Source organism: Benincasa hispida, chromosome 8 (assembly GCF_009727055.1).
Source record: "Benincasa hispida cultivar B227 chromosome 8, ASM972705v1, whole genome shotgun sequence".
Classification (NCBI taxonomy): Eukaryota; Viridiplantae; Streptophyta; class Magnoliopsida; order Cucurbitales; family Cucurbitaceae; genus Benincasa; species Benincasa hispida.
This window is the reverse complement of record NC_052356.1, coordinates 45,002,664-45,030,606: the sequence shown is the minus strand read 5'-3', so window position 1 is coordinate 45,030,606 and position 27,943 is coordinate 45,002,664. Positions and strand designations below refer to the sequence as shown.

At 37.8% G+C, this 27,943-nt stretch overlaps 1 protein-coding gene across 1 annotated transcript; it reads left to right on the top strand.

Annotated features, from left to right (window-relative positions):
• Positions 1-1,986: 1,986 nt before the first annotated feature.
• On the top strand, positions 1,987-27,943 carry LOC120084077. The gene is made up of 8 exons (XM_039039979.1): positions 1,987-2,184; positions 23,387-23,786; positions 23,848-23,967; positions 24,144-24,263; positions 26,396-26,456; positions 26,747-27,092; positions 27,654-27,719; positions 27,824-27,943. Exons 1-8 carry the CDS (start codon positions 1,987-1,989, stop codon positions 27,941-27,943), a joined length of 1,431 nt encoding a protein of 476 aa, XP_038895907.1.

Below are 27,943 nucleotides of genomic sequence, written 5' to 3'. Positions count from 1 at the left end.
ATCCTAATAAGTTCTACGTGCATGTAATATCTATGTTATTGGCATTGATGAGATCAAGCAAAAGGGTTCTCTCGCGTGTTCAGGCAAAGGAGTAGAGGAATTTTACAAGAAATGTTGATGAGTTTTAGTCCAGGGTTTAACATGCTATGATTTTCTTATTTTCTTATTTTTATTTATGAACTCTGGAATGTGAATGTGAATGTTTTATTCTAAACATGTTTATATCGTGAGCTATGAAAGTATGATCTATTTAAAAGAAGTCACTCACTGGAGATTTTCAGCTCACCCCTTTTTAAATGTTTTCCTCCCCAGGCAGTGGTTGAAATCTCGGGGCCTTGCAGTTTTGCCAGTCAGTCACTTCTCAAAAATATCAGAAACTTGAGCTTAGGTGGCTCATCAACTCTTTGTTAAACTTGAGTCTTATGTTCGTACTAAGGGAAGTCAGGGTAGAGTTTTGATGGTTGTTGTAGATAGACTTACTGGACCCCTTAACTATGATATATGTGATTAAATGTTCTACTGTATGAGAATCTTTATGTTTAAGTTGTGTTGACTATGTGGTAATGGTCTGTTATAAAATATAACTTGTTTATTAGGTGCCAAGGGTGTTGGTTCATGGAATTATGTTGGCGGTAATTATCATAAGAGGGTTAACAATTGCTGTCTTCACACTTCTTCTCAGATTATGAGGGTAATTCGGGAAGGGGTGTGACAAGTTGGTATAAGAGCATAACATTTTGGGAAATAGAATCATGCATTAGACTAGGGGCATGTGAATAATGTTATGAGCCCAATAATGTATATTTTATAGGAACCAAGTCTCGAGAAAGTGACGGACTGACTCAGCAGATGGCTGAAAAGGATTGTGACCCTTCCGGAGATCTCGTAGCTTGAAGGGATCCAAATTCAGTTAGAGAACCAATAGTATAGAGAGCTACATCAGAGGGAGATTCTACTACCCATCAGGTTAGAATTGATGGAGTCTTTGATAGAATTGCTCAGAAACCGGTAGCTAGCGTAGGATCTATATGGACGGATCTTGAGAAAAAGTATGGCATTGAGAGGATGGCACTGGGTGCCACTACATTTGAGGATACTACTGACCTTGTAGAAGTTGAGGCATGGTTAATTCAGATAGAGAAATGTTTCCAGGTAACAGGATGCTCTGAGGATCGTAAGGTCAAGTTAGCGATATTTCTGCTGCAGAAAAGGTCCAAGCAATGGTGGAAAGTGATAGATTCTAGAAGGAACAAATAAAAGGAGATGACATGGGATATGTTTAAAAGGATATTTGAAGACAAGTACTATCCTACTTCTTATTGTGAGGCAAAAAGGAATGAGTTCTTGAAGCTCGTTTAAGGTGATATGAAAATTGTTGAATATGAGTAGAAGTATACTCAGCTATGCTTCTACGATTATAGCTGAGAAAAAAGTCACGTGCAAACATTTTGAGAGCGGATTGAGAAGAGAGATACAGACTCCTGTTACTGCTATAGCTAACTTGACGTATTTTTCCTAGTTAGTGGAGACTACAATGCGAGTAGAGGAGAGATTGGTAGAAGACAGGTAAGACAGGAAAGCCTTCAGAAGAGAAAAGAGGAAATTTACTCCAAGAGAATCTGCCAAGAGAGATTTTAAGCCCCATTTTAGTCAACAGAGAAGAAGTAGCCAGACAACTAAGGGATCTAGATTGGGACGTACAAGAAAGTTAGTGGCCAGTACAGGTAGGAAGCCTTAGTGTACCAGATGTGACAAATATCATTCAAGATAGTGCTATGAGGGACAAAATGTTTGCATTAGTGTGGACTACCTGGGCATTACAAGAGGGAATGTCCCCAATTAATGATAGGGGCACAAATTGAGCAAAAGGCAACATCCCAGACAGTGATGTAGCCTAAGGTAGGCACACTAGGTGATGAGGGCACTAGTAGTGCCAAGCAGAAAGGTGTAGCAGGACAGCCACGTCAGTCGGGCAAGTTTTACGTTATGACCCAGCAGGAGGTCGAGGATGCACCAGATGCTGTTACTGGTATGGTCTTTATTCATGATACACATGCTCATGTATTATTTGATTTAGAGGTGATTCATTCATTTATTTCTAGCATGTTTGCATTGGGTATTAATAGGATGTTAGAAACTATGCCTAGGGAGTTAGTTATTTTTACCCCTGTTGATGATGTGCTGGTAGTTAATAACTATTATAGAATTGTATAATTGTAATAGAAGGACAGAGCATGTTGATTGATTTGATTCCCTTAGAATTGCTAGAGTATGATGCTATTCTGAGAATGGATTTCTTGTTTAAATACCAAGCAACTGTTGAATGTCATAAGAAGGAAGTGATATTCAGATTACCAGGTCAAACAGAAATAGTGTTTGCAGGAGAAAGGAAAATGTTCCTTACTTGTCTGGTTTCAACAGTAAAGGTCAGGAAGCTGTTGAGTAAAGATTGTGCAGCGTACTTAGCCCATGTAATAGTCTCATAGTCGAAGAAGTTAGGACCAGAGGATGTTCCTATGGTGCAGGAGTTCACGGATGTATTCCGTAAGGAGTTATTAGGATTACCACCTACTCGGAGCTAAGTAGGTGTCGTTAGTTCTACCTAACCCGAAACAAACAATATTTGTAAAGCTCAAATAACAACCTAAACTAACTCATAGTTAAAGTAGAAGTAAGAGGTCGATCCACAGAGAAATGTTATTTAATATTTTCTTTGACCAAGCTTAAATATAAAAGCTATAAAAACAGGGGTTTTTGATTAAGACAAGAAAACATGCTAAAGATCAAAAGACAAAGGATAGTTATAACCGAATTTTGAGCAATATTGCTTTTAGTCCAAATTAGACATTCGATACAATTCTTATCATTGAATTTTACAAGTTTAATTCACAATCGAATTAAGCTCACAACTATTTACTTAACTAGATTAAACTAGTCTCTACAGAGACGGAGAACTAGCATAACCTCGTCAAGAATGCGTCCTAATCAACAATTAAGGTAGGATAGCTTTAACCCTAATCAATCTACATGATTCTACATATATTGGGTTTGATAGCGGCCATATAGAAGAGAAAACACGTTCATTAAGTTCTAGAATTTAATTGCACTTATTAATTGTTAAGATAGCTTACTCAATTAACTAAATTTTCTTCAAATCTAATAATTAGTACATCTTAGGATAGATATTAAATACACAATTACTATTTCCTCTTGTAGATCTTTGCTAGACATTCTATCGAACACATTAAAAGCAACGCACTCAATCATGAGTGAATGTGACAAAACCAAGCATCTAGGCTATACATGTTCAAGATATAGATCATTCAACATGCTTCAAGAATTAAAAACGGATTCAAGAATGCTCAAATCAGATTGCTAATGATAAAGAAAAGTAGAAAACTCAAAAGAATTTGCAAGAACTCTTGAAATAGAAACAAGATTCGATTACTTCACAAATCTTGATTACAATTAAAAAAGATATCAAAATCTAAACTAAGTAGGAAACAAAATAACCATAAAGTCTAATTGATACAGAGTGAAATTCCAGCCTCCATCGAAATCCTACTCCCTCCTTTTCAGCAAAAATGAAAGAAAACTATTTATACTTGCAAGGTAGCATTACAATGCTGAGGCTATCATTGCAACGCTAAATTGCAAAAATGCCAAAAAGCATTGAGCTTGAGATGTGATGCTGGTGCTTGATGCTGCATTGCATGAGGCATGCACGGGATGAAACACGTCAAAATCCGGAGCATTGCAACGATATGGGGAGAATTGCAACTCTGCCCCATTTTGCAACAAAAGCGAGCGTTCTATCTTCAAGCGTTGCTCGACACTTCTCCTAGGGTCGTGTCACTGAAACTTGATGGTGAAACTCAATACTCGATGCTCAATGGCATTTACTTAATGGTACTCAATGCTCGATTATACTCGATTATACAATGGCATTTTGGTAATTTTCTGATTCTCTTCAATTTAGTTGATTTTCTTGGTCATTTTTTATCCTTTTGGCCCAAGTCTCTCTTAATGACTCCTAAACGCCCCGGGGACCGTTTTACCTACAAAATTAGCAATTAAAGTAAATAATCAACACTATTTTGGGGAAATTAACATAGAACATATATATCATTTGAAAAGCTAACACCATCTGATAGAGAGGTGGAGTTTACCATAGATTTTATTCCAGGGACAACACCCATCTCTCAGACACCTTATGGGATGGCACCAACTGAGCTGAAGGAATTGAAAACTCAGATGCAAGAATTAGTAGATAAGGGCTATATCAAAGGATGAAGATCAACAAAACAATCAAGAAAAGAAAACAAAGGAATAGGGCTTAGAGGATGGCAGATCAACAAAACAATCCAGAAAAGTCAAATGTAGTAATCAATGATGATGCAAATGCTCCGGCCAACCTCATTCTTCTAGATAATGATCGCAACAATCCCATTAGGGACAACACTTCTCCAATTCTATATGATTTCTCACCTGGAATTATGCGTTCGACATTAGATGGTTCCGATTTGAGATGAAACCGTCATGCTTCAGATGATTCAAGTAGCTAGACAATTTGGAGGGAGACGCGGCGAAAACCCTCATGCTCACTTAAGAAGTTTCCTTGAAATTTGTAACACATTTGTATTTCACAACATCACTCAAGAAGAAGTTAGGCTCACCTTATTCCCATTTTCACTATGCGATGACACCAGAGGGCTTATTAACTTAAACCTAGTGAAATCACATCATGGGAACAAGTCGTGGAAAAATTTATGAAGAAATATTTCCCACCTACAGAAAACACAAGAAAGAGAATGAAAATAAAAAATTTTCAACAGGAAGAAAATGAAACATTAAGTGATCCATGGGAAAGATTCAAAAGGCTAGTAAGAGATTGTCCACATAATGGACTCCCTAATTTTTTACAAATGGAGATTTTTTTACTATGGCTTGAATTCAGCATCTCAAACTGTCATAAATGCTTCTGCAGTAGGTGGTTTATTGGATAAAACTTATGTTGAAGCTAAAAACAACCTTGATCGCATCTCAAAGAATCATGGGGACTGGAAAGAGAGTGAATATGGCTCAAGATCGAACAAGAGAGGAAGAAGTGGATAAAGTAATGATGCCATCGTATCACTATAAACACAGGTGAATGTGATGACCAGTTTGCTGCAGGCAATGACAATGACAAAAACATTGTCACATATGATTAGTGACTCAAACAAAGAAATATAATCACTGATCCTAAGACTTATACCAAAAACATGCAGTAAAAGTAGTAAGATGGGGTTAAATCCACAGGGAAACTATTGACTAGCAAGGTTGATTAAAGAGTTCATGTGACAAGGGGGTTTTGGTTTGTTTTGTGAAAAAGGAATTAAAAAGTAACATGTAGAGAAAAGAAGTTTGAACGATAGTGAGCACACAATTGGGTTGAAGTTAATAAATAAAAGGGGACTTGGGGATAATATGTATGTCCAATTTCAATCATTAGATACTAATTAATAACACCGAATCCGTGAACTCCACAACCTATTAAAGATACTAATAGCCCAATTAGCCAAATTTGTTATGAAACCAAATTGGCCCCAATTTAATTTAAAACTATTCTTTCTCAGCGAAATCAAGTTAAAATTAAATTACATTTCGAAAGGGTTCATGTGTTGAGACATACTACAAGTTGGAAAGCCTAATCCTATAGCATGATTAATTGGGCAAGATTAAACTAGGGCAAACATGCATGAGATCAGAAATAGTCTTAGCCGACACATGTAATCCTAGTTTGTGCAACTAAATCATCAATTATGCATAGCGTCATGAAGATTTTGCAAACAAGAATTTAATACAATCGATTTGTCAAATCAATTCAATAAAATTCTATTAAATATAATCCAAATCAAACCCAATGAGTTCACAAAATTCAGTACAATTAACTATAATTCTTCAAGAAATCAAACATACAACTGAACCCAAGAAAGAATTTACCTAGCCTTGGATAGGAATATGGAAAAGATTAATGATTGAAAAGGACATAATGATGAATCTGGTGAAAATCCACATAGAAATCGTCCCAATTGTTGCCCAAAATCGTTCTCTTTTTTGTATTTTTCTTTACACCCTCTGCTGTAACCAAAACTCTCTATTTGTAAAACAATCATAGCATCATAATACCGAAAGCATTGCAACACCGTTGCCAATCAAACATTGAAGGAGAGGTGCAATGCTGCTATGACAGTGCGTTGTGTGCATGCGAAAGCCATTCGTCCGTTGGAGTTCGTAGTGTTGCAATGCTTTGCTGAGCGTTGCAACACTACCTTGTTTGCTCGCTTCTGTCCAATAGTGTCGAGTTGGAGCGTTGGTTGGGCATCGTGACTTTGATTGCTTGTCTTGAAATCGATGCTCTCTACCTTTCAATGTCACACGAGGATCAAGGAGGGTTGCAACACTGCCCTTAAGGGCAGTTTGGTTATTTTGACATCTTTACTCACTATGGTGCATCAAACTCCTGTTTTTTTGCTTCTTTTTGGCTTGTTTTCATCCCAACAACACATTTGCTCGTCAGGATCAATTTACCTACAAATAAGACAAATAAAGCATAAGAATTATTCAAATAAGTGGGATTAAGGACATAAAATTAGCTCTTTTTGAGAGCTAACAAACACCCTTAACTTAATACTTGATTGTGTCGAGCAAGGTCCTAACATTTAATTATGCAATCAATAAAGTACTGTTCACTCTATTTAATGATCCCCAACTCAAGTCTTAATAGTCTTACGAGCTACTCAATAAAACACATGACAAACACTCAATTGAGGCTCATTGTAAAAGATACTTTTTCAATCAAACGAATGTATAAATGAACACTAAGGCCACGAAAATTTTTTCCACAAATAAAAGAATACCCAAAAAAGTTTTATCTTACTCCCATTTTTTCCCTCTACTCTGGCTCAGTTATCAGCTCAAGACATACCGCTCTTGCTAAGAGCAACACTTAACCAAGAGTGCACAAAACATAGAGGGCATCAATTTTACTGAGAGGGCTAGCTTTCACACTCAATTGCCGAAAACCTATCCATTCTTTTCTCGCGGGTCCTAACTACACACGATGGAGGTAGCTCTCTTCTCCTCCATCCATGCACACACTGTAAATCCCGAACCCTAATTTTCGTATATAAGTATGTTGATAGTATGTTAAGTATGATTAACTCATGATAAAACTATGATTGTACGAAAAAGGTTTGAGAAGGACAAAAAAAGAAGAAATAATTCTAAGTGTTGAAAGCATAAGGCTCTCAGGTAGAAGTTTCTTGTGTGCCTATTAGAAAGAAGGAATGTGCCTAAGTGTTGAACCTAGCGTTGAAGGCTTGATGGCCAAGGAAGTGTGTGGCAAGACTTGCATTGAGGCAAGGAGTAGGCATTGGCCAAGTGATTGCCAAGGATGAGACCGTGCGTTGAGTAAGGACTAAGCGCTGGCCAAGCTTTGCGTTGAGTTTCGAAGGCATGGACCTCGCGTCATTGGGCAAAATTTCCCTAGGGGTTGTGGCAGCGTGTGCATGGTCGGGCGAAGGCTTACGTGCGAGGGAGACCATATGATGGCTGCAAGGTTAGGTGATGGCGTGAGGAGGCGTGTTCTTAGAATATGCCAACACTAAACTTTTTTGCTGTCTCTGTAATTGCGTGATCTATCTTCTATGTCTTAATCGAGCTAACAGATGATAAATGGTATGCGATGTTACAGAGTTTGTTATAAAATATCAATTGATGTGTTTAGATAGTGTTATGCGCATCACAAGTTTTCTTGCGATGAAATCAAGTATAATTCCACCATGAGTTTCTCAGAATGATCCGAGGTCGAATGCGGGGATTTGCGATGTTTGTGCGACAATGAGGTGATATATGCGGTCGTAAACAAATTATGATTGTGAAGTGCTAAAGAGTAAAATGTGATGGTAAATGAATAAACAGGTAACAAATAATGCTGAAATTGTGCAAGGTGTGCTTGAGTGAATGTGATGACAAGATGTGGATAGAAATGTAGGGTGAAATGGGTTAGAGGAAAATATTATCGCGAGTTTGATCCTGTTAAGGACGCAACTAAAGTTCCGTCTTCCCTTGGCTTACACCCTTCGGTGATTTCCTGTGTCACCATATTTCTATGATAATCAGGGAAGAATGTTTCCAAACGCAAGGTTGTTTCTATTTCTAGAAATACTTATTGCTTTAGTTAACATTCTATCAACCTTCTTTTGAGAGGTGGATTAACATCTTCACTTTTGCTCTCGCAGGTGAAGATGCGATTGAGCATACGTTAAAAAACTTAGCTGACATCTTCAACATGGGTTGACTCACTCGCTCAATCCTTCCCACACACCCTAGAAGTTCAGTGACTCATGGTGAAAGAAATGAAGGATGGATGCATAATGGTGAATAGAGAGATGAAGATGAACATGGTAGTGATATTACTTGGTAAAGCGTTTGTTAAAGAGATATGAATTATAGACATGAAAGGAACAACAAACGATGAACAGAAAGTAAGAACAGTCGAGAGCTGTGTGTCAATGTCCTGGCACGGATCCCGATCGGAGCTACTTGCTTGCCAGCGCGTTGGATGAGTGGAGGAATGAGGTGGAGAACTTCCTTCTCAAGAGAGTTCTTGGGAGAAGAGTGTTCCTTGCACAAAACTTCTTTGTGTTATTCTCTTCATCTCTTCGTCTCCCCTCTCTCCTCGTCTCCTGTGCTGAGTGTTGCTATTTATAGATTTTAGCACTTCTTGCCTCAGTGGTCCAGCTCTGAAAAGTTAGCTTTTCTTGTTGCGGCTGGTGGGAATGTCCGCTCTACTCCACGTTCCATTTGTTAGACCGTATGTCAGAAAAAGTTGTACGATTTCAGAAATCCTTGAGAATGCGTTGATCTTATTGTTTATGAGCAATTGTCGGATGTGGTGATGCTTGCTACCTGCAAAAGAAAGGTTTGGACATCCTTTTTTCCCTCGCAATGTGGTCAGCGGGTGTGTTTGCGATGCTTTTACAAGCTTCATGTTTCTAAGCCAAATTTACTACATTCGACTAAACTTTTCCTTCCTATTGCCGCATATTCTAAGTAAGACGATATAAATAACATGTATTTTTAGGCGCTAAAGCATGTGTTGGCCGAGTGTGGTGCATGCACCTGAGTGAGCCTTGTGTTAGTGAAGTTTGAAGGATGAATCAAACGTTGGTGATTAGTTGAAGCCCTCCCTTTAATCACTAACCTAAGTGGGCCAACTACCGAGATTAGGAAAATTAAACCCATTTAATGGGCTAGCTGGCACCTAAAGTTTAAGTTGAGGCGTGAAGTTTCTACTATAAAAGAGTGTTTCACTTCAGGCTTCTGGTTTAGCCATTTTAATCGAGCAAAAGAAGTGTTTTTAGAGTTCATTTGAAGGTTGATGAATGTTGTTGATGCTCTTGCGCTGCTGGAAGAAAACTCTTATGGGATCGAATTGAAATCTGAAGATTTTCTCAAGAAGGTCAAGTTCTCGGATGACTGAAAGCAAGGTGTGAAGATTGAAGGTTATCAAACTGACCAAGAAGAACTTAAAGCTCAAATTTTAAGGTTAGAAAGCTAAGACACCTATAATCAAGTTTGTAGAAGGAAAATTTCCAAAATAAACTCTAGAAAAAGAGTTATTTGAGCTCAAAGTTGAATCTGGAAGTTTTAGTTGAATAAGCAGGCAGCCGCTTCAGTTGAGTAAGCAGGCAGCTAAACCAACTAGGCGGAAGCACTGATGGATGCGCACGCGAAGAAAGATTGGGCATCAGGCGTTGTGCTAGACGTGCATGCAAGGTTTGCACTGAGGGGCGCAAGGCATGGGGTGTGCGACAGGATGCGCGCAGATGCGTTAAGGCGGCATGTGTTGGCGCATGAGTGAGGCGTGCAGTGCATAAGTGTTGTAAGTGTGCCAAGACAAGGAAGAGGTGCTTGTGACCGTATAAGCCTAGAAACACAACTTAAGGTATTTTCCTAAGTGTTGAACGCATAAGTTGGGTATGCGTTAGGAAAGGAGTTTTGATGTTCTAAGTTAAATGTTAAGCTTAATTAAGTAAGTCTCACAAGGGGACTAATAACATTAACCAAAAGTGTTTATCATTTCCACAGGATTAAGGGGAAGCTTACCATCCCTAGGAAAGATGCCCAAGACTATGAGTGACAAACCAAGTATTTACAAATGCTTAGTAAATGCATGTTTGATTTAAAAGACTAGTTCATACTTGCTTTCATTTCTAAGTATGATTAAGATAGTTTTCCAAGAAAACTAGCTTTCAAAGAAGTTTCAACGCATGCTTAGTTTTAATATGTTTATGAAAGCATGATTTAAGTACTTCTATTCTTAATGTTCATAAGGCATGCGTTGATAGTTCCCATGTAAATGATGAATATGATTTCAGCATATGATTTAAGGTACATATGCTTTCAAAGTATGCTTATTTCAAAGAATGAGTTTTATGATATTGATGTTGAACCCGAAACTGAAGGACTTTGAGAAGGTATCTAGGCCCTAGTACCTAAGGTATGACGATACTTAGTTATTATCATATGCATGTAGGTAGAGTTGCTGTTCGTTTTATTGAGATTGCTCCGCACCAACTAAGGTTTGACATTGAGGGATTGAACAAAAGGGTTTTCTCTCAATAAAAGATTATGTTTATTAATGTTTTCGAGTAGTTTTATGTTAAAAAGTCTTAAATATGAGTTTGCTCGGTAGTTTTTAGTACTTATGTTTTATATGGTCATTCATTGGGCTAGTAGATCATCCTTTCAAATGTTTTCTTTTTCGTAGGTAGTGGTTATCTTCCTAGAGGTTAGCTGCCTTGCTGCTCTGCCACTCAAGGACTCAAGTTAAAACTTAAGCCAGAAGTGAAGTTTAGGTGTTATCTTAGATTTGTCTATGTATATGTTATGTTTATGTTTAGGGACTTGTTAAGAGTTTTCGAGACCTGCTAGGTTTTTGGTATCTTTAATTATGTTATATGTATAGTGTGTGCACTGAACCTTGGTCATTTAGGTTATTTTGTTAAGTTATATTCAGAATTTTTATGTAATGAGATCTTGTATCAAGAGTTGTTTAAGTAGGTTTAAGAAGATCTAGATGGGTAGTAAGTGCCATAAAAGGAATGGTAACTGTTGCCATCACATTCTCTTCTTGATTAAGACGGTAATCAGGGAGGGGGTGTGACACACACGCTGTTATTTTTTTGCAGGCAAGCTACTTTTGCCTCTTTTTTTTCTTAAGCAACTAATTTGCTTCTCTTTCTTATTTTCTTTCTCTTATTTACACTAGGCCTCTTTTTTCTCAATGTCTAATTTTTCTCTCAGGGATTAAAAGTTACTCCTAAGCTAAAAGTGGGACTTTCAAGGTGGTAATGAGAATTCAAAAGGAATAACCCATTTCTAAGTCTCTTTAGGATTTATAAAGAAAATTTTTTCGACCTAGGTTCATTATGCATGGGTTTTCATGAAAAGATTTTTTTTAGAAAGAGCTCAAAATCATGAAAGAATTTCTTTCTTGAACACATACAACTCAGTGAGTGCATCATCGACTTGTCGTTGAAAAGAAACGACAAACAGGGCAAACAAATCATGCAAAACCAAACATTCAGACAAATTTTCAACATAGAGATTCTTATTTCATTTCATAGCAACCAATGAAAAATTATTCAGATCACAAAAAGCCGATCTCAGATGCATGTTTCCAGTAGTGATTCGATACACAATAACAATAAAACAGAAAATATAATGGAGATAACAGGGACAAAACTGCAAAAACATAATAATGAAATATCTTCAATCATACCCCCATAAGAGAATGGGCCTTAAAAAGGATTGTGAGCTTGGTTCGAAGACTGGAAAAATGAGTTGTCGGTAATGCCTTAGTGAGAATATCTGCCAGCTGATCATCTGAGGGCACGAACCAAACAATGAGCTGATTTCAAAGCTTTGTGTGACTTGAGGGCCAACATAAATTTGATGCCGCTGTCGATTTTTAGACAACTAAATGTGGGGCAACTTGTGTCCACATCCGTGACTCTCCAACTGGCCGACAGATCTCTGGTTCATCTAGAGGGTAAGGTAAAGGACGTGCTGATCACAATTGATAAATTTATTTTGCCAACTGACTTCATCATCCTGGATTATGAGGCCGGTAAATATGTTCCCATCATTTTGGGGCGACCTTTCCTATACACAGGTCATGCTCAAATTGATGTGCACAAGGGCGAGATCACTTTGAGCATAAATGAATAGAAGCTCAAATTTAATATAATTCGTGCCATGAAATTTCATGATGAGGAAGACCTACCAAATTTGAAAGATGACGTAAATTTGATTGAAGAAGAAAAGTCTGATGAAGAGTATGAAGAAGAGGATGCCGAAACATCCATAGTTGTCTGCAATGTGATCATAGCAAAAACAAACAAAGAAGAAGGATCGATTGCAACGCAAGAAGTAGAGTCGAAGGAAGAAAGAAAAATAATACAACCTTCTCTCGTGGAGCTACCAACCTTTGAACTAAAAACCCTACCAACACACCTAAAGTACGTATTTCTATGGCAGAATGAGAAGCTGCCAGTAATAATTTCCTCCGCACTTAATGCAAATCAAGAGAATGCGTTGATGAGCATTCTCAAAAACCATGTGCGAGCAATCGGCTGGACACTTGTGGTATTAGAGGAATTAGCCCTGCGTACTGCATGCACCACATTCATTTGAAGACGACCACAAAGCAACCATTGAGAATCAATGCAGACTTAATCCTGCGATGAAAGAGGTCGTCAGAAAGGAGATTATCAAGTGGCTGGATGCGGGCATTATCTATCCCATTGTAGATAACACGTGGGTCAGCCCCATGCAATGTGTGCCTAAGAAGGGCGGAATGACGATAGTCCTCAATGAGAACAGAGAATTAATATCGCAAAGAACCATCACTGTTGGGAACCAAGGTACTCATTCATACTGATCACTCGGTAATCAAATATTTGATGAAAAAGAAGGATGCAAAGTCGAGATTGATCAGATGGGTTCTCCTCCTTTAAGAATTTGATATCGAGATAATTGATCGTAAGGGGATAGAGAATCAAGTTGCAAATCACTTGTCCAGACTGGAGAATCCTGAAGTTGACCACAATGAATTTGAAGTGAGTGTCGTGTTCTCGGATGAGCAGCTATTTCGAATAGAAGAACTGCCATGGTATGCAGACATCGTTAACTATTTGGTCTGTGAACAATTTCCTGAAGATTACACCTACCATCAACAGAAGAAGCTCAAGAATGAATGTAGACACTACTATTGGGATGAGCCGAATCTATATAAAAGAGGTGTAGACCAAATAATTCAATTATGCATACCAGATGCTGCTTAACAACGCATATTATCACAGTGCCACGATTCACCTTATAGAGGGCACTTTGGAGGACAACGCACTGCAGCCAAAGTTTTGCAAAGCGGATTCTTTTGGCCTTCATTATTCAAGGATGCTGCTGACTACGCAATGAAATAAGATCGGTGTCAATGCACTGGCAACATTTCATGGAAGAACGCAATGCCGATGAATACTATCTTGGAGCTGGAATTATTCGACGTATGGGGGATTGATTTCATGGGACCATTCCCTCCTTCAAATGGTAAGCACTATATTTTATTAGTCGTTGACTATGTCTCCAAGTGGGTAGAGGCAATTACATGCGCCACGAGTGATGCGGCAGTAGTCTCCCAGTTCCTGAAGAAAAATATTTTCACACTTTTTGGCACTCCCTGTGCCATCATAAGTGATGAAGGATCACACTTTGTCAACCACCATATAAAGGAGCTGCTGCGCAAATACAATATCCTTCACAAAGTGGCCACCGCATACCATCCGCAAACAAATGGCCAGGCTGAAGTGTCCAACCGTGAAATTAAATTGATACTTGAAAAGGTAGTAAAACCTTCGTAGAAGGATTGGGCAGTGAAGCTTGATGATGCATTGTGGGCATACCGGACCGCATTTAAAACACCAATAGGTAAGTCCCCCCATGCGTTGGTATTCGGCAAAGCGTGTCACTTACCCTTGTAGCTGGAATATAAAGCATTGTGGGCAGTCAAGAAACTGAATTTTGATTTAAAGGAAGTAGGGGAAGCATGGAAAATGCAATTGGTTGAACTAGAAGAATGGAGGAACAATGCATATGAAAATGCGAAAATTTATGAGGAGTGCACCAAGCGCTGGCACGATCAACGCATATGCGGCAAGAACCTCCAAGTCGGACAAAAAGTCTTGCTTTTCAATTCACGTCTGCGACTCTTCCTAGGAAAGCTAAAGTCTCGTTGGTCCGAACCGTTCATAATTCGACAAATACTTCCACATGGCGCAGTAGAATTATCAAATGACGATGGTACCAACATATTCAAAGTCAATGGGCAGCAAGTAAAGGTATACCATGGAGAAGATTGGCATCGCCAAGTCGACTCCATGGAACTAAGAAACTTTGAATAAAGAAGGAAGTAGGTGGCCCCTGCATTGTCATACGATCGCAATTTCTCAGGGACGTAAGTTTTCAACTCTTTTCTCCACTACTCAGAATCTTCACTATCTTTCAGCTATCTTTTCATTTTTCAGTTCTATTTACATCAAAAAAAAATATTTAATTTGCGTTAATGATTTTTCTTTTGTTTAAAATAATTTGACCCTCTCTTTGTTTCCTTACAACGATAGAGGCGCTGAAATGAGGCGATGTCACGCAAAAAAGCATTCATCTTATTTCATCGCTGCAACCCACAGAAGAAAGATCACCGCAAGGATGGATGCGTCAACACAATGCAGGCGACAACACAAAATTTAGGGGTGCACTCTTCCTTATCTTTATTTCAAATTTTGCGCTATCACATTGCATGTCGCTTTTCGAAGTTTTATCACCGCATCCTTCTTGATTACCGCAATCATTTAACAAGTAGATAAATTTAGTAGTTTACTGCATTCGGTTTCTTTACCTAGTAAGATTTCATTGATGAAAAATATGCTTCTATTTCGTTCGTATATATTAGAGTCAACTTAATCTTAAGATAGTCACCTCATACAATATTTCTAGAAGTTAGGGGTTTGCTAGCTTTCTTTCAAACTCTCTTTACAACGTATTCTAGAACATCGCATAAGTTATTTTAATCTTTTGGCAATGGGGACATTGCCGCATTTTAAATTTGGGGGTGAGTATTTATTTTCGACCTTGCTATTTTCATTTCTTAAAAAAAAAAAAAAAAAACTTTTTTTGAGAATAACAACTCCACTGTCAACGCAAAGGGGAAACCCATGTTGATAAGAGTTAAGTTGTGAAAGGCACTTACTCGTAGTTGGAGTCCGCATGACACACGTGGGGGAAAGCCAAAATGAAAGTAAGTTACCATGATCAACGCATAAATCGATGATCGCAACTTCAATGCCAAATCGGTATGAGTTTAAGAAAGAGTGCACTGCTCGTAGTTGGATGTCTGCATGACACCTGTGGGGGCAAGCCAAAACGAAGGTAAGGCACTTGAATCAGTGCAAGGTCAGAAAAGAAATTGCAATAAAGAATTTTTTGTGCAAGGATAAATCTTTTGTCACCTCGGTAGAAAATTTTCTTTTTGAAATAAATCATGCGGATGTTCCGAAATTTAGTAAAGTTCTTTTGAAAGTTAAACTTGCAGTCCCTAGGTCTTAGAAATATTTTAAGAGTAGACTTGAATAAGACTTAAGAGAATTTGTAGTATTAGGATTTGAATGAAATATCCTTGAGAAATCTAGGAAAAGAACTTTGCGGTGGACTTGCTAAAGGAATCTTTAGCTTATGCTTGAGGACAAGAATTGTTTAAATTTGGTGGTGTGATAACGGGTAGAAATGCACGTTATCATAGTGCTAAGTTATTAAACAATGTTGGATTGCATTGTGAATGTCATGTTGTCATTGCAGAAATAGAAATAGAGGTTTATGTGTAATCCCTGTAGACTTATTGCATATTTATCACATGCGTTCTAGCCTTAGAAGCCGTGGCATTCACGCCGAGAGGTGGTTTACTATTGCCATGCATGTTGCATGATCGCAAGGCATGAACGTAACCTAGGAAGTGTTAGCCGAAACCCTTCTCAACCTGTTCACCGCATATTCATCATATTTCTCGTTGCCAACTCTTTTCGAACTCTGTCGTATTTATTATTATTTTCATTAACACAACAACAAACCACCACCTTATTTATTTTACCGGTTACCGCAAAGTTTTCATAAGAAAATTATCAATGCAACTATTTTCACAAGTCTCTGTGATCGACCCTAGATTTACCAGGAAACTCAGAGAAATTTACACTTGGATTCTGCTGGAGAAACTTGAGTGCACAACGTAATTTCATCAACACCTATCATCCATTTCCACATTTAATAAAATAACGCATCAGCGTGATAAGTTAATTTGAAACGTTCAAATTAGAATTAAGGGAATTAATAATTATATGTAATATAATTACACGTTTAACCTTGAAATTAAACGAAATTGGAGAATCAATTAATATTTAAATATGATCTAAATATTAAATTCATGAATAGGGATTCATGATGGTGGAGTTAATGTTAAATAATTCAATATTTGATATTGAATTAATTAGAATTAATTAAATTGTTTATTATTAATTTTGTAAAATTAATAAAGATTTCATTTTTGAAAAATTGATTTTGGAAATCAATTACAAACTCAAAATTGAAAAAGATAGAAAATGGAAAATCCCAAAAAGTGGGATTTCTCCACTTTCTAATCAACAAGCTCACACATATTCCACCATAGTTTTGTGTCATTCATCCAAGCATGAGCTGCAATTCATGCAGCAATTCCTTTGTATGGAAGTCATGCAAAAAATACTGAATATTGAATTGGAATTTGGGCATTCAAAGGGTTGCATTTGGCTAAAAAATTGTTGTGAAGAAGTGTTATTCACACTGTCTTAAACCAGAGATCTTCTTCTCCATTTTTCCCTTAATCCAAGCTTATTTTGAGTCCCACAACTCAATCTAAGGCACCAAGAGGATAGTAGGGAAGACCTTGAGGTGGTGCACAAGTGTTTCTTCAAAGGTATGTCATGAAACCCTCTTATTAGTTTATGAGCATGCTTAATTTAAAGCCAAAATTAATTAATTGAAATGCTTAATAATCCGTTTTACTTGCACTGCGTGTTTTCTACCTCTAACAGAAGCCAAGATCCAACAAGAATAAATTTAGCAAACGGTATGGCAGTGGTTGGAGGTGAGCGACGACGCTATCTGCGGCGAGGAACTGGCTGGAGGCGAGTGGCGCGACTGTTGGACGAAGGAACGAACAGCAAGGAGGAAAAGACCTCAGAGGATGGGGGCGCTTCGTGAAGACAAATGAGAGAGAGAGAATTTGGGGGGGGGGGGGGGGGGGGGTGTGCGGTGCATGAGGGAGAGAGAGAGAGATAGAGGGAAGAGATAAATTCATGTGAATTTAATTCAAGTGAATTTAATATTCCAATTTTAAAACCACATGACATAAATTCATGTGAATTTAATTCAAAATTACTAATACACGAGATGTTACATTCTTCCCATCTATAACGACCCAACAATTAGCCTCCATAATTTTGAATTTAATCTTGACAATAACTCCAAATCCATCTATAACCATTCATCTCTTAATGCCAATTCAAAATTAACTACTTCCCCTCCAAATAGAATTTAATTTTGACAATAACTCCAAAATAAATTCATATAACTCCAAATCCATCTATAACCATCCATCTCTTAATTCCAATTCAAAATTAACTACTTTCACTCCAAATTGAATTTAATTTTGATATATATTTCCTTTTTTCTTTTCCTTAATAAATATATCACAATTAAACTCAAATCTTTCACCTTTTCTCCAATTAATTAAACAAACCTTAAAATAAACTCACCAACTTTAAATCACTTCTTTCCAAAAATCCTAAATCCCAAAATTAAATTCCAACTTTCCGAATTAACTTAAATCCAAATTTACAAATCTTTTTAGATACTTGATTTAATATCTTTCAAATAAACCAATTATCTTCTCCTAATTATTTACTTAAACTTTGGATCCAAATTCCAAAATTAAAGAGGATAAAATTTTAAAACCACAATTTCTCTTTTTCCCTTTCAAATTTCACAAAATCTCAAAATTTCTTATCCAAATAATTCAATTATCCCTTCCAATTAATTTAAAACTCTACTCAAAGAATCCCCATTAACCAATAAAACTTCTTCAACTGTAACAATTTGATTCCATATTCCAATGATTAGGGAAACTAAAACTCAACAATTTAAGATGATTAACTTAAATTTTCCTAAAAACTTGGGATGTTACAAGACTGTTGAAACTTGAGTAATGAACCATGCATGTGAGTGAGCATATTATTGTGTCCCTACTGTTTTATTCTACCTTGCTCGAGGATGATCAAGAATTAAGTTGGAGTGATGATAGCACTGAAAATATGCTATCATATTCCGCTTAACTCGAGATTGTTCTTGTATTTTATATGTTTATTTGATGAATTTATAGGTTTCAAGTACATAAGAGGTAGAATGTTGCGTTAGTGAAGAAATAGAGCTAAAACGAGCAAACACGGAGCTTAATTATATCAATCAGGAAAGAGAATGCCAAAATGACCAAAATACTCTTAGAAGTGCAGTGCACAGCGTAGCGGCGCTAGCACCCAACTCTTTTTCCAGAAGCACCAAATTTGGTGCAGCAGTGCGATGCTCTGAAGTCTAGGCACGTGTAAATTTCTATCAACACCACGACACTGGAATGGTTTTGTAAATAAGAAATTTGCCGCCTATGTGAGAATCTTGAATTCCAATCGAGCTCCACACGATTTTTTTTTTCTATTTTCACCATCTTTTTTTTTTCTATACCTGTACCTAAACAATTCTTGGTTGTCCATCATGACAATTATAGGCTAAGGTAACTTGTTCTAGCTTGAGTTTTAGGATTTTTCTTTAGTTTCATGTACTTGTGAGCCTTCAAACCAAATATTGATGTATTTTCCTGATTTAATTATGTTTTTATAAGATTATGATTATATTATCCGACGTTTGTAGATTTTAGGATTGACACTTTTGATTAACATTCGAACGTGACATATAATCTTATTTTGATCACTAATAAGCAATAAGCTAGGCTAGCTTGCGAATAATATTGTTCTAACCAATCTAGAACTGAATCAAATGAATACTTAATCATGGCTTTTCCTGTTGAATATTCCACCTAATATTTTCCTAGATCTTATACAACTAAGACAAATTTGGATTTTCATATTTTTCATCAATTCTGAAAAATATTAAAACAAGATATGGATAATATGCTCTCTGTGTGAAAATAGAGGTCGAAGTATTCGATTTAATAGATCATAGATAAAGTGATGATCGACCTCAACATGTTTGGTTTGGTTGTGAAGGACTAGATTAGGTGCCATATAAGTTGCACTAACATTATCACATAAAAGAACGGAAGGTCAAATAGCTAAACCAATTCTAGATAAGATGGATTGAATACAAATAAGTTCAGATGTAGCATTGGACATCCCTCAATATTCATAATCCACACTCGAATGTGAAACAACACTTTGCTTAAATGACTTCCAAGAAACTAAATTAGAACTAAGAAAAATACAGAAATCGCTTGTACTCCTATGATCATAAATATAACTAGCCCAGCCTGCATCAATATAACAAGTGAGAGACTGATGAGAACTCTTGGTGAATGATAAACCAAGAGATGAAGTGCCTTTCAAGTACTGAATCTTCAACAAGAGTTGTTAAAGAGCCTAGTACCTCAACAAGAGTTGTTGAAGTAGGTTCATCTAGTAGGTCAAATCCACCTCAGGTGTTGAGGGAACCTCGACGTAGTGGGAAGGTTGCAAACCCACCTATTCGCTATATGGGTTTAACTGAAATCCTAGCTATGGTAGCTGATGGCGAAGTTGAGGATCCATTGTCTTACAAGAAGGCAATGGAGGATGTTGGCAAAGATGAATGGATCAAAGCCATGGATCTCGAAATGGAGTCTATATACTTCAATTCAATATAGGATCTTGTAGATCAACCTAATGGGGTTAAACCTATAGGTTGTAAATGGATCTACAAGAGGAAACGAGGTGCTGATGGGAAGGTGCAAACCTTCAAGGCTAGATTGGTGGCAAAGGGTTATACCAAGGTAGAGGGAATCGACTATGAGGAGAGTTTCTCATTTGTTGCCATGCTTAAATCTATCCGGATCCTCCTATCCATTGCATCATATTATGACTATGAGATATGGAAAATGGATGTCAAGGCTGCTTTTTTGAATGGCAATCTTGAGGAGATCATTTATATGGTGCAACTCGAGGGATTCATAACCCAAGGTCAAGAGCAAAAGGTTTGCAAGCTTAATCGATCCATTTATGGACTGAAACAAGCATCTTGATCTTGGAACATAAGGCTTAATACTACAATCAAACCTTATGGCTTTGATCAAAATGTTGATGAGCCTTGTGTTTACAAGAAGATCATCAACAGTTCAGTTGTTTTTCTAGTGTTGTATGTAGATGATATCCTACTCATTGAGAATGATGTAGGTTTACTGACTACAGTTAAGAACTGGCTACCGACCCAATTCTAAATTCAAGAATTGGGAGAGGCTCAGTTTGTTCTAGGTATTCATATCTTTCAAGATCGAAAGAACAAAATGCTAGCACTGTCTCGGGCATGAAGTTACATTGTCTAAGGAACAGTGTCCTAAGACACCTCAAAAGGTTAAGGAGATGAGACGGATCCCCTATGCATTTTCCGTGGGCAGTTTGATGTATGCAATATTATGTACTAGATTTGACATCTGCTATGCAGTGGGGAGAGTCGGTAGATATCAATCTAATCCAAGATTAGATCACTGGACAGTCGTTAAGAACATCCTTAAGTATCTATGGAGAACGAGGGACTACATGCTTGTGTATGGTTCTAAGGATTTGATCCTTACAGGATACACGAACTCTGATTTTCAGACTGATTGGGATTCTAGGAAATCCACATTAGGATCAATGTTCACTCTAAATGGCGGAGCAGTAGTATGGCGAAGCACCAAACAGGGGTGCATCGCGGACTCCACCATGGAGGCTGAGTATGTAGCGATTTGTGAAGCTACTAAGGAAGCCATTTGGCTTAGGAAATTCTTGACTGATCTAAAAGTTGTTCTGGACATGTCAAAGCCCATTACACTTTATTGTGATAATAATGGTGTTGTGGCTAATTCCCGAGAGGCATGAACCTGTCTCTTATACACATCTAGATGTGTATAAGAGACAGGTTCTGGACATGTCAAAGCCCATTACACTTTATTGTGATAATAATGGTGTTGTGGCTAATTCCCGAGAGCCTAGGAGTCATAATCGTGGCAAGCACATAGAGCAAAAGTATCATCTCATCTGAGAGATTGTGCATCAAAGGGACGCGATTGTAATGAAGATAGCTTCGGAGCGCAACGTTGTTGATCCATTTACGAAGGCCCTCATGGCTATAGTGTTTGAGGGTCACCTGCAGAGTATGAGTCTATGGGATAGGTGTTAGCTCTCAAAAAGAGCTATTATTCCTAGCTTAATTCTGGCTCATTATCGGATTTTACATGTTTATTTCCCTATTTTGTAGGTACTGAGCGATCATAAGGTGGAATTGGTGATTGGAGCCAAACGAGGTTAATTTGATGCAATTAAGAGATGATTTAAGCATCTGGTCTTCAATGGATTTGAGACAGCCAAATTAACATCGAGTAGAGACAACCATTGAGTTCTATTAAGTCAAATTCCACTAAGAAAACAAGTATTAAGCACCGAGGAAGTGAGCAGCGAGTATCAAGTAGCAAGCAACGAGTATCGAGTATCTGGTAAAACAATCAGTGTTGCAACGCTCTTATCAAGCCTTGGTCCAACGCTCACTCGATGCTGGAAGGCAATAGCATCAAACGCAGGGCAGCATTGCAACGCTTCCCCAGCGTCGTGACGCTCCGAAGTTAAATCAACGCCAGCATTGCAACGTACCTCGATGTTTGACCCTAGATGTTGTAAAGCAATGTGCTCAGCGTTGCAACGCCCCCTTCAAGCGTTGCAATACTACGACAATTGATGGAAAATTGATGACCATGCGGTGCAAGAAAGCGTTGCAACGCTATTTTGCACCATTGCGACGCTGCGAGCAACCTATAACTAAAACATTGATTTTCAGCAATTGAAGATATGCAGAGAATAAGAGAGTTATAGACGCCAAATGTTTTTGTCTTCCAAATAGAGCAAATTCTGAGAGTTTAGTTCAGTTCTAAGAGCCATTAAAGCCAAATCCCCGATCAATCTTCATCAAAGTTTGCCTCGACCCATTCTTCTGATCATTGTAATATGTCTTTTAGAGGCTAGGTTGAGGGGTTATCAAAATTGTTATCAAAATTTTGGCTAATTGGGCTATTAGAATTTCAAATAGGTTGAGGGGTTCACATAATTGGAGGAATTAACTAATAACTAATGATAGAAAATAAAAAGCATGCAAACTATTAGAATTTTTATTTATTCTTCTTTGTTTGGTTTTTAATTTATCTTGTAAACAAAATCAAGAATCACCAAAACCCCCTTTACTTGGAATTCATTAATTGTTAATTCAAAAAATTCCCTATGGATTCGACCCGGTCTTATCACTTTGCTACATTTGTGGTTTAAGTCTTGGATCGGTGAAAATAAATTATCTTTGCTTGGGTCAAGGACATTCACGACACGCTAGTCTCGGAGATCGAACAAAATTGGCATTGTTGTTAGGGATGCCCACGACATGCTAGTCTCAGAGACTGAACAAAATTGGCGCCATTGTCGGGGAGACTTAGCAATTAGCCTAGAAATTTTTTTTGAATTCCTTTTAATAAATAAAAATATATATAAAAAAAAGTGTTTAAGTTCCCTTTGGTTTATGACCCGCTCCTCTGAGAGTGCAGATTTTGTTTTCCTTGCAGATATTGACTAGGAGGAGAGAAGATTCTGAAGGAGACGTAGAGAAGAGATCCCAAAAGAAGAACATCCACGAATAGCTGACAACACAACCATGGGAGAGGCAGTCTGTGAGAAAACCTTAAGGGAGCTGGCAGAGCCTAACATAGACCAGCAGCCCCTGTGCATCATATTTCCACCTACCACAGTGCCATTCGAACTTAAACTAGGGTAATCACTTTACTGTCAACCTTCAGAGGCTTGCAGGGGAGAACCTTCATAAACACATCAAGGATTTCCATATGATTTGCGTAAGTATGAGACCCCATGGAGTCACTAAAGAGTAACTAAACCTTAGGGTGTTTCCTTTTTCACTACAGGATGACGCCAAGGATTGGTTGTACTACTTAGCTCCAGGGTCAAACACTACTTGGAATGATCTAAGAAAGAAATTTCTTGGAAAAAATTTTCCAACTTCTAAAGCCCATTCCATAAGGAAAGATATCTATGGCATTAAACAATTTGTGGGTGAATCTTTATCTAAGTATTGTGAGCGCTATAAACGATTATATGCTAGTTTACCTTATCACCAAATTCCTGACCAATTACTAATTCAATATTTCTATAGTGGCTTGCTAACAAATGACAAGAACTCAATCGACTTGGCAGCCGGAGGTGCTCTTGCTGACAAAACACCTAGGGAGGCCCAGGAGTTGATATCACGCATGATGGAGAACAACCAGAACTTTAGCACTAGGGCCAATGAATCTTATTTGACTGGTAATTTTGAAGTTAAAGAATTAAAAGCCAACTTTCTAACTTGACTTCTCTTGTGACGTAGGATGCCCAAAGAGGAATGGCTCAAGTCAAGTCTTTGGAGCCTGTGGAGTACCAGGGCACACATCTGAAGCATGTCCTCAAGCACAAGTAAATGCAATTGGGGGTTACCAGAGGAAGTACGGTCCGCATGGCCTAGTATACAACCCAAGATGGCGTGACCACCCTAATCTAAAATAGGGACGTCGAGGGCAAAGACAAGGTCATGACAACTCTAATCAACCATCTCCGTCTTCCTCAGGTATGTTCTTAGAGGACATTGTTAAAACTTTGGCTGATAATTCCCTCAAATTTCAACAGGAAATTCAACAGCTGAAAAAAGACTCCTTCCAGCTATCAAAAGACAGAAAGGCCTAGCAGCAAAAGACCAGGGCGAGCATGGCCAATCTAGGAACTCAAGTCACACAGTTAGCTGCCGTAGTAAGTCTGTAACATCCTAAGTTTTTCATTTTTCAAATTCTGTATTCTCGTAAAATTCGAGGACAATTTTGTTAATTTCAAAGTTTAGTTTTGTTTAAGGGAGAGATATGGATTTATGACACATTAATTTAATATTAAGTTAATGTCGAGAATTTAAATTTATATTGTGAAAATTAATTTGATTTTGATTTTGGAATTTGAAGAAAAAAGGGGAAGAGTTTTAAGAATATATATATTTAGATATATTTGTGTATATGGGAAAGATTAAAATAAAATTGAAATCAAATATAATGGAATAAAATAAAATAAAATTTTATTATATTTTATTTCTTTCATTAAAATAACCTTTTTCTTTTAAAAAGGCAAAAAAAAAAAAAACTCTTTTCTCTCCCTTCTTCTTCTTCTTCTTCTTCCTCCCCCCCAACGTGAAGACCCTCTCTATGTGCCCTAGCAGCCGCTGGCCATCTCCTCTCCAATCGGTATCGCACGTCTGACCGCCATCGGTTCGTTGGTCATTCGTCCGTCGTCCGTCGTTCATGTAGGTCAGCTCGATCTCATCAGCAAGTAGCGATCGTCCAGAGCTTCTCCGTCACGTACCAATCTCGCCCAGCCGGTCAGATTCGCATCTGCAAGCTGCCGTCAATCGTCTGGCTGCTTTGTTCGTGGGTCGTCGCGCCATCAATCAAGGTCTGAAGCCAAATGACCCAGCCCAGCCGTCGAAACTTCCACCGTGAGTCGTTCTTCCACCCTGTTCCGTCGAGAGTCGTTTGTCCACTCGGTCCTGCACGTCGTTGCCATCAATTCAGTGTCATCGCCGTCAATTTCGATAAGATTTTGTAAGTGTGTAGGTTTTCCTTTGAATGCTAATCAAATTGTTGGTTCCGTTTAATGCTTACCCATTATGTTTAAACCATAGATTCGAGCTTTGGAGGAATTTTAAGGTCGAAGTGTGTTGTCCGGCATTACAAAGGATTGATTTTGTTGCAGTTGGTTAGCCAACAGAATTGGGTTTTTAAAATTTATTTTGGACCAAGCCACAATTACGGTGTTACTTCAAGGTCTTGCTTGGAAAGAAGAAGATAAACTTGCTTGGGTTTATTTGGATTTAATTCTGAGGTAAGTAATCTTACCACTGGAATTGCCCACGGGCCAGGCTTTAGTTGTATGCTAGCATGATGGGTGTATGTTATGGTAAATGTTAGCATGTTGATTGATAGTATGACCTGAATCAAAGTATGTTCTGGCACGAGTTTTGATTTTTTTACATATACACCTAGGCACTTGATTGTTAGTATGAGGTGGTATGTGTTTCCATATGTTGGTATCTGATCTGTTGATCTTGAGGCATATTTGTATGTTGTGGAACTATGATGTTAAGGTATACATGAATGTTGTAGAATATGTTGTTGAGGATTATGCGTATGTGGTAGAGCCATGGTATCGAGGATTACATGTATGTCATAGATTCGTACGGTGTTGATTTTTGAATGTTGAGACTGTGTGAATGTCCTCACTGATTATTTAGATGCTCATCAGTTTGTGTTTCCTTCGGAATTCACCAGTTTTGTGTTTCCTTTGGGATTCACCAATTTGTGTTTCCTTCGGGATTCACCAATTTTGTGTTTCCTTCGGGATTCACCAGTTTTGTGTTTCCTTCGGGATTCACCAATTTTGTGTTTCCTTCGGGATTCACCAGTTTTGTGTTTCCTTCGGGATTCACCAGTTTTGTGTTTCCTTCGGGATTCACCAGTTTTGTGTTTCCTTCGGGATTAACCAGTTTTGTGTTTCCTTTCGGTCACCAGTTTGTGTTTCCTTCGGGATTCACCAGTTTTGTGTTTCCTTCGGGATTCACCAATTTGTGTTTCCTTCGGGATTCACCAGTTTGTGTTTCCTTCAGGATTCACCAGTTTGTGTCTCCTTCGGGATTCACCAGTTTGCGTTTCCTATGGGATTCACCAGAGGTAGTAGGCATACTTAACTACAGTAGGATAGGACTCAGTCTCTTACCTATTTCATGTATGTATATGTGCTATAGGTGGGTATCTAGAGAACATAGATGCCTAGCCTAACCCCAGTGGTAGGGTTACTTACTGAGTATTTCATGCTCATTCTTTCTTATGTTGATGTTTCAGGTAAGGGTAGAGATGCATCGGAGATGATGCAGTGGAATTCGGGATCGTGCCACTGGGACTAGTTTTTACGCTTCCGCATCCTGAAATTTAGAGTCCTTATTTTTCCCTTAATGTTTAGTTTTACTGTTTGAAACTTATTATAAAAGATTTTTTTTTATACTTTTAATAGTCTTTACGAATCATGGGTACCCTATTATTATCTTAACAATTGCATTTAATAAATGGCTTTTGAACTTCTCGTATCTATTTAGCATTTATTTCAACATAACTGAGCATCGTTGCAAATCCTATGCATGCATTTATTTTAGTAACAGCCTAACCTAAGTCCTAGGGGGTCGGGTCGTTACAAAGTCGAATAGAAATCAAAGGTTCAGGGAAGTTGCCTGCACAACCAAACCATGCCAACGTTGGTGCCATCACACTGAGGAGTGGCAAGGAACTTTCGTCAGATAATCTATCACCACCTAGTAAGATCGATGAAGAAACTGAAAACAATAAGGGTAAATCTGGAACACCATCATCCACTCCCAAAGTAAGTAATCCTCCTTCACCTGTTATTGAACCTTATGTTCCTAAAGCTCAATTTCCTAGCAGACTAGCACGACCAAAACAAGAACAGAGGGACAAAGAGTTGATCGAAATGTTCAAAAAGGTAGATAAATATTCCTCTCTTGAATTCATTCTAGCAAATCCCCAGGTATGTTAAATTCCTAAAGGAACTGTGCACCAAAAAGAAGACAGGTAAGGATAGAGAAAAGGTAGTGGTAAGTAAGAATGTATCGGCTCTCCTGAAACATAATATTCCTGAAAAATGTCGAGACCCAGGTATGTACACTTTAGCTTGCATAATTGGTAATGGAGTCACCCGGCATGCCATGTTAGATTTAGGAGAGTCTATTAATTTTATTCCCTACCATGTTTATGAGGATTCGAAATTGAATGATTTGCAAAAAACTGTTGTATGCATCCACTAGCTGATAGATCTTATATCCAACCTTTAGGGATTGTTGAGGATGTATTGTTGCAAGTTAAAGACTTGATTTTTTTAGTTGATTTCTATATATTAAAAATGGATGAAATTTCTACACCTTCATCTTCTACGATTCCGTTAGGTAGACCCTTCATGAAAAATGCTAAAACTAATATTGATGTAGATATGGGATGTCTATCTGTAGAATTTGATGGGGAGGTTGTATCTTTTAATATTTATGATGCCATGAGATTTCCTAAGGAATATATGTCATTGTGTTTGATTTAGACGCATGATGTGATTGATGAGATTGTGTTGGATGATGATAATAATTCTAGCAGTTGGTTGCCCCCTGTATTGATTTGGATTCACCTGATTCACATGACTTATCTCTTCCTGATGTTGATAATAACAAAGTAGTAGAATCTTCTTCTAACTTTGATATTCTTGATTTGCAGGTACACGGGATTAAGCTAAAGGCTCTCCCTAGCCATCTGAAGTACGTGTACCTAGGAGAAGGAAACACCCTTCCAGTCATAATCTCTAGGGAATTGACACTACCCAAGAGGAATCCTTGA

Bases quoted from the DNA above. Each gene is read 5' to 3' on its own strand.
- LOC120084077 (XM_039039979.1), top strand. From the start codon at position 1,987: ATGACCCAGCAGGAGGTCGAGGATGCACCAGATGCTGTTACTGGTATG. The intron at 23,787-23,847 runs GTAATTTTGAAG...CTTGTGACGTAG, and splicing joins CAATGAATCTTATTTGACTG to GATGCCCAAAGAGGAATGGC. The intron at 26,457-26,746 runs GTTTTTACGCTT...GTCGTTACAAAG, and splicing joins GGATCGTGCCACTGGGACTA to TCGAATAGAAATCAAAGGTT.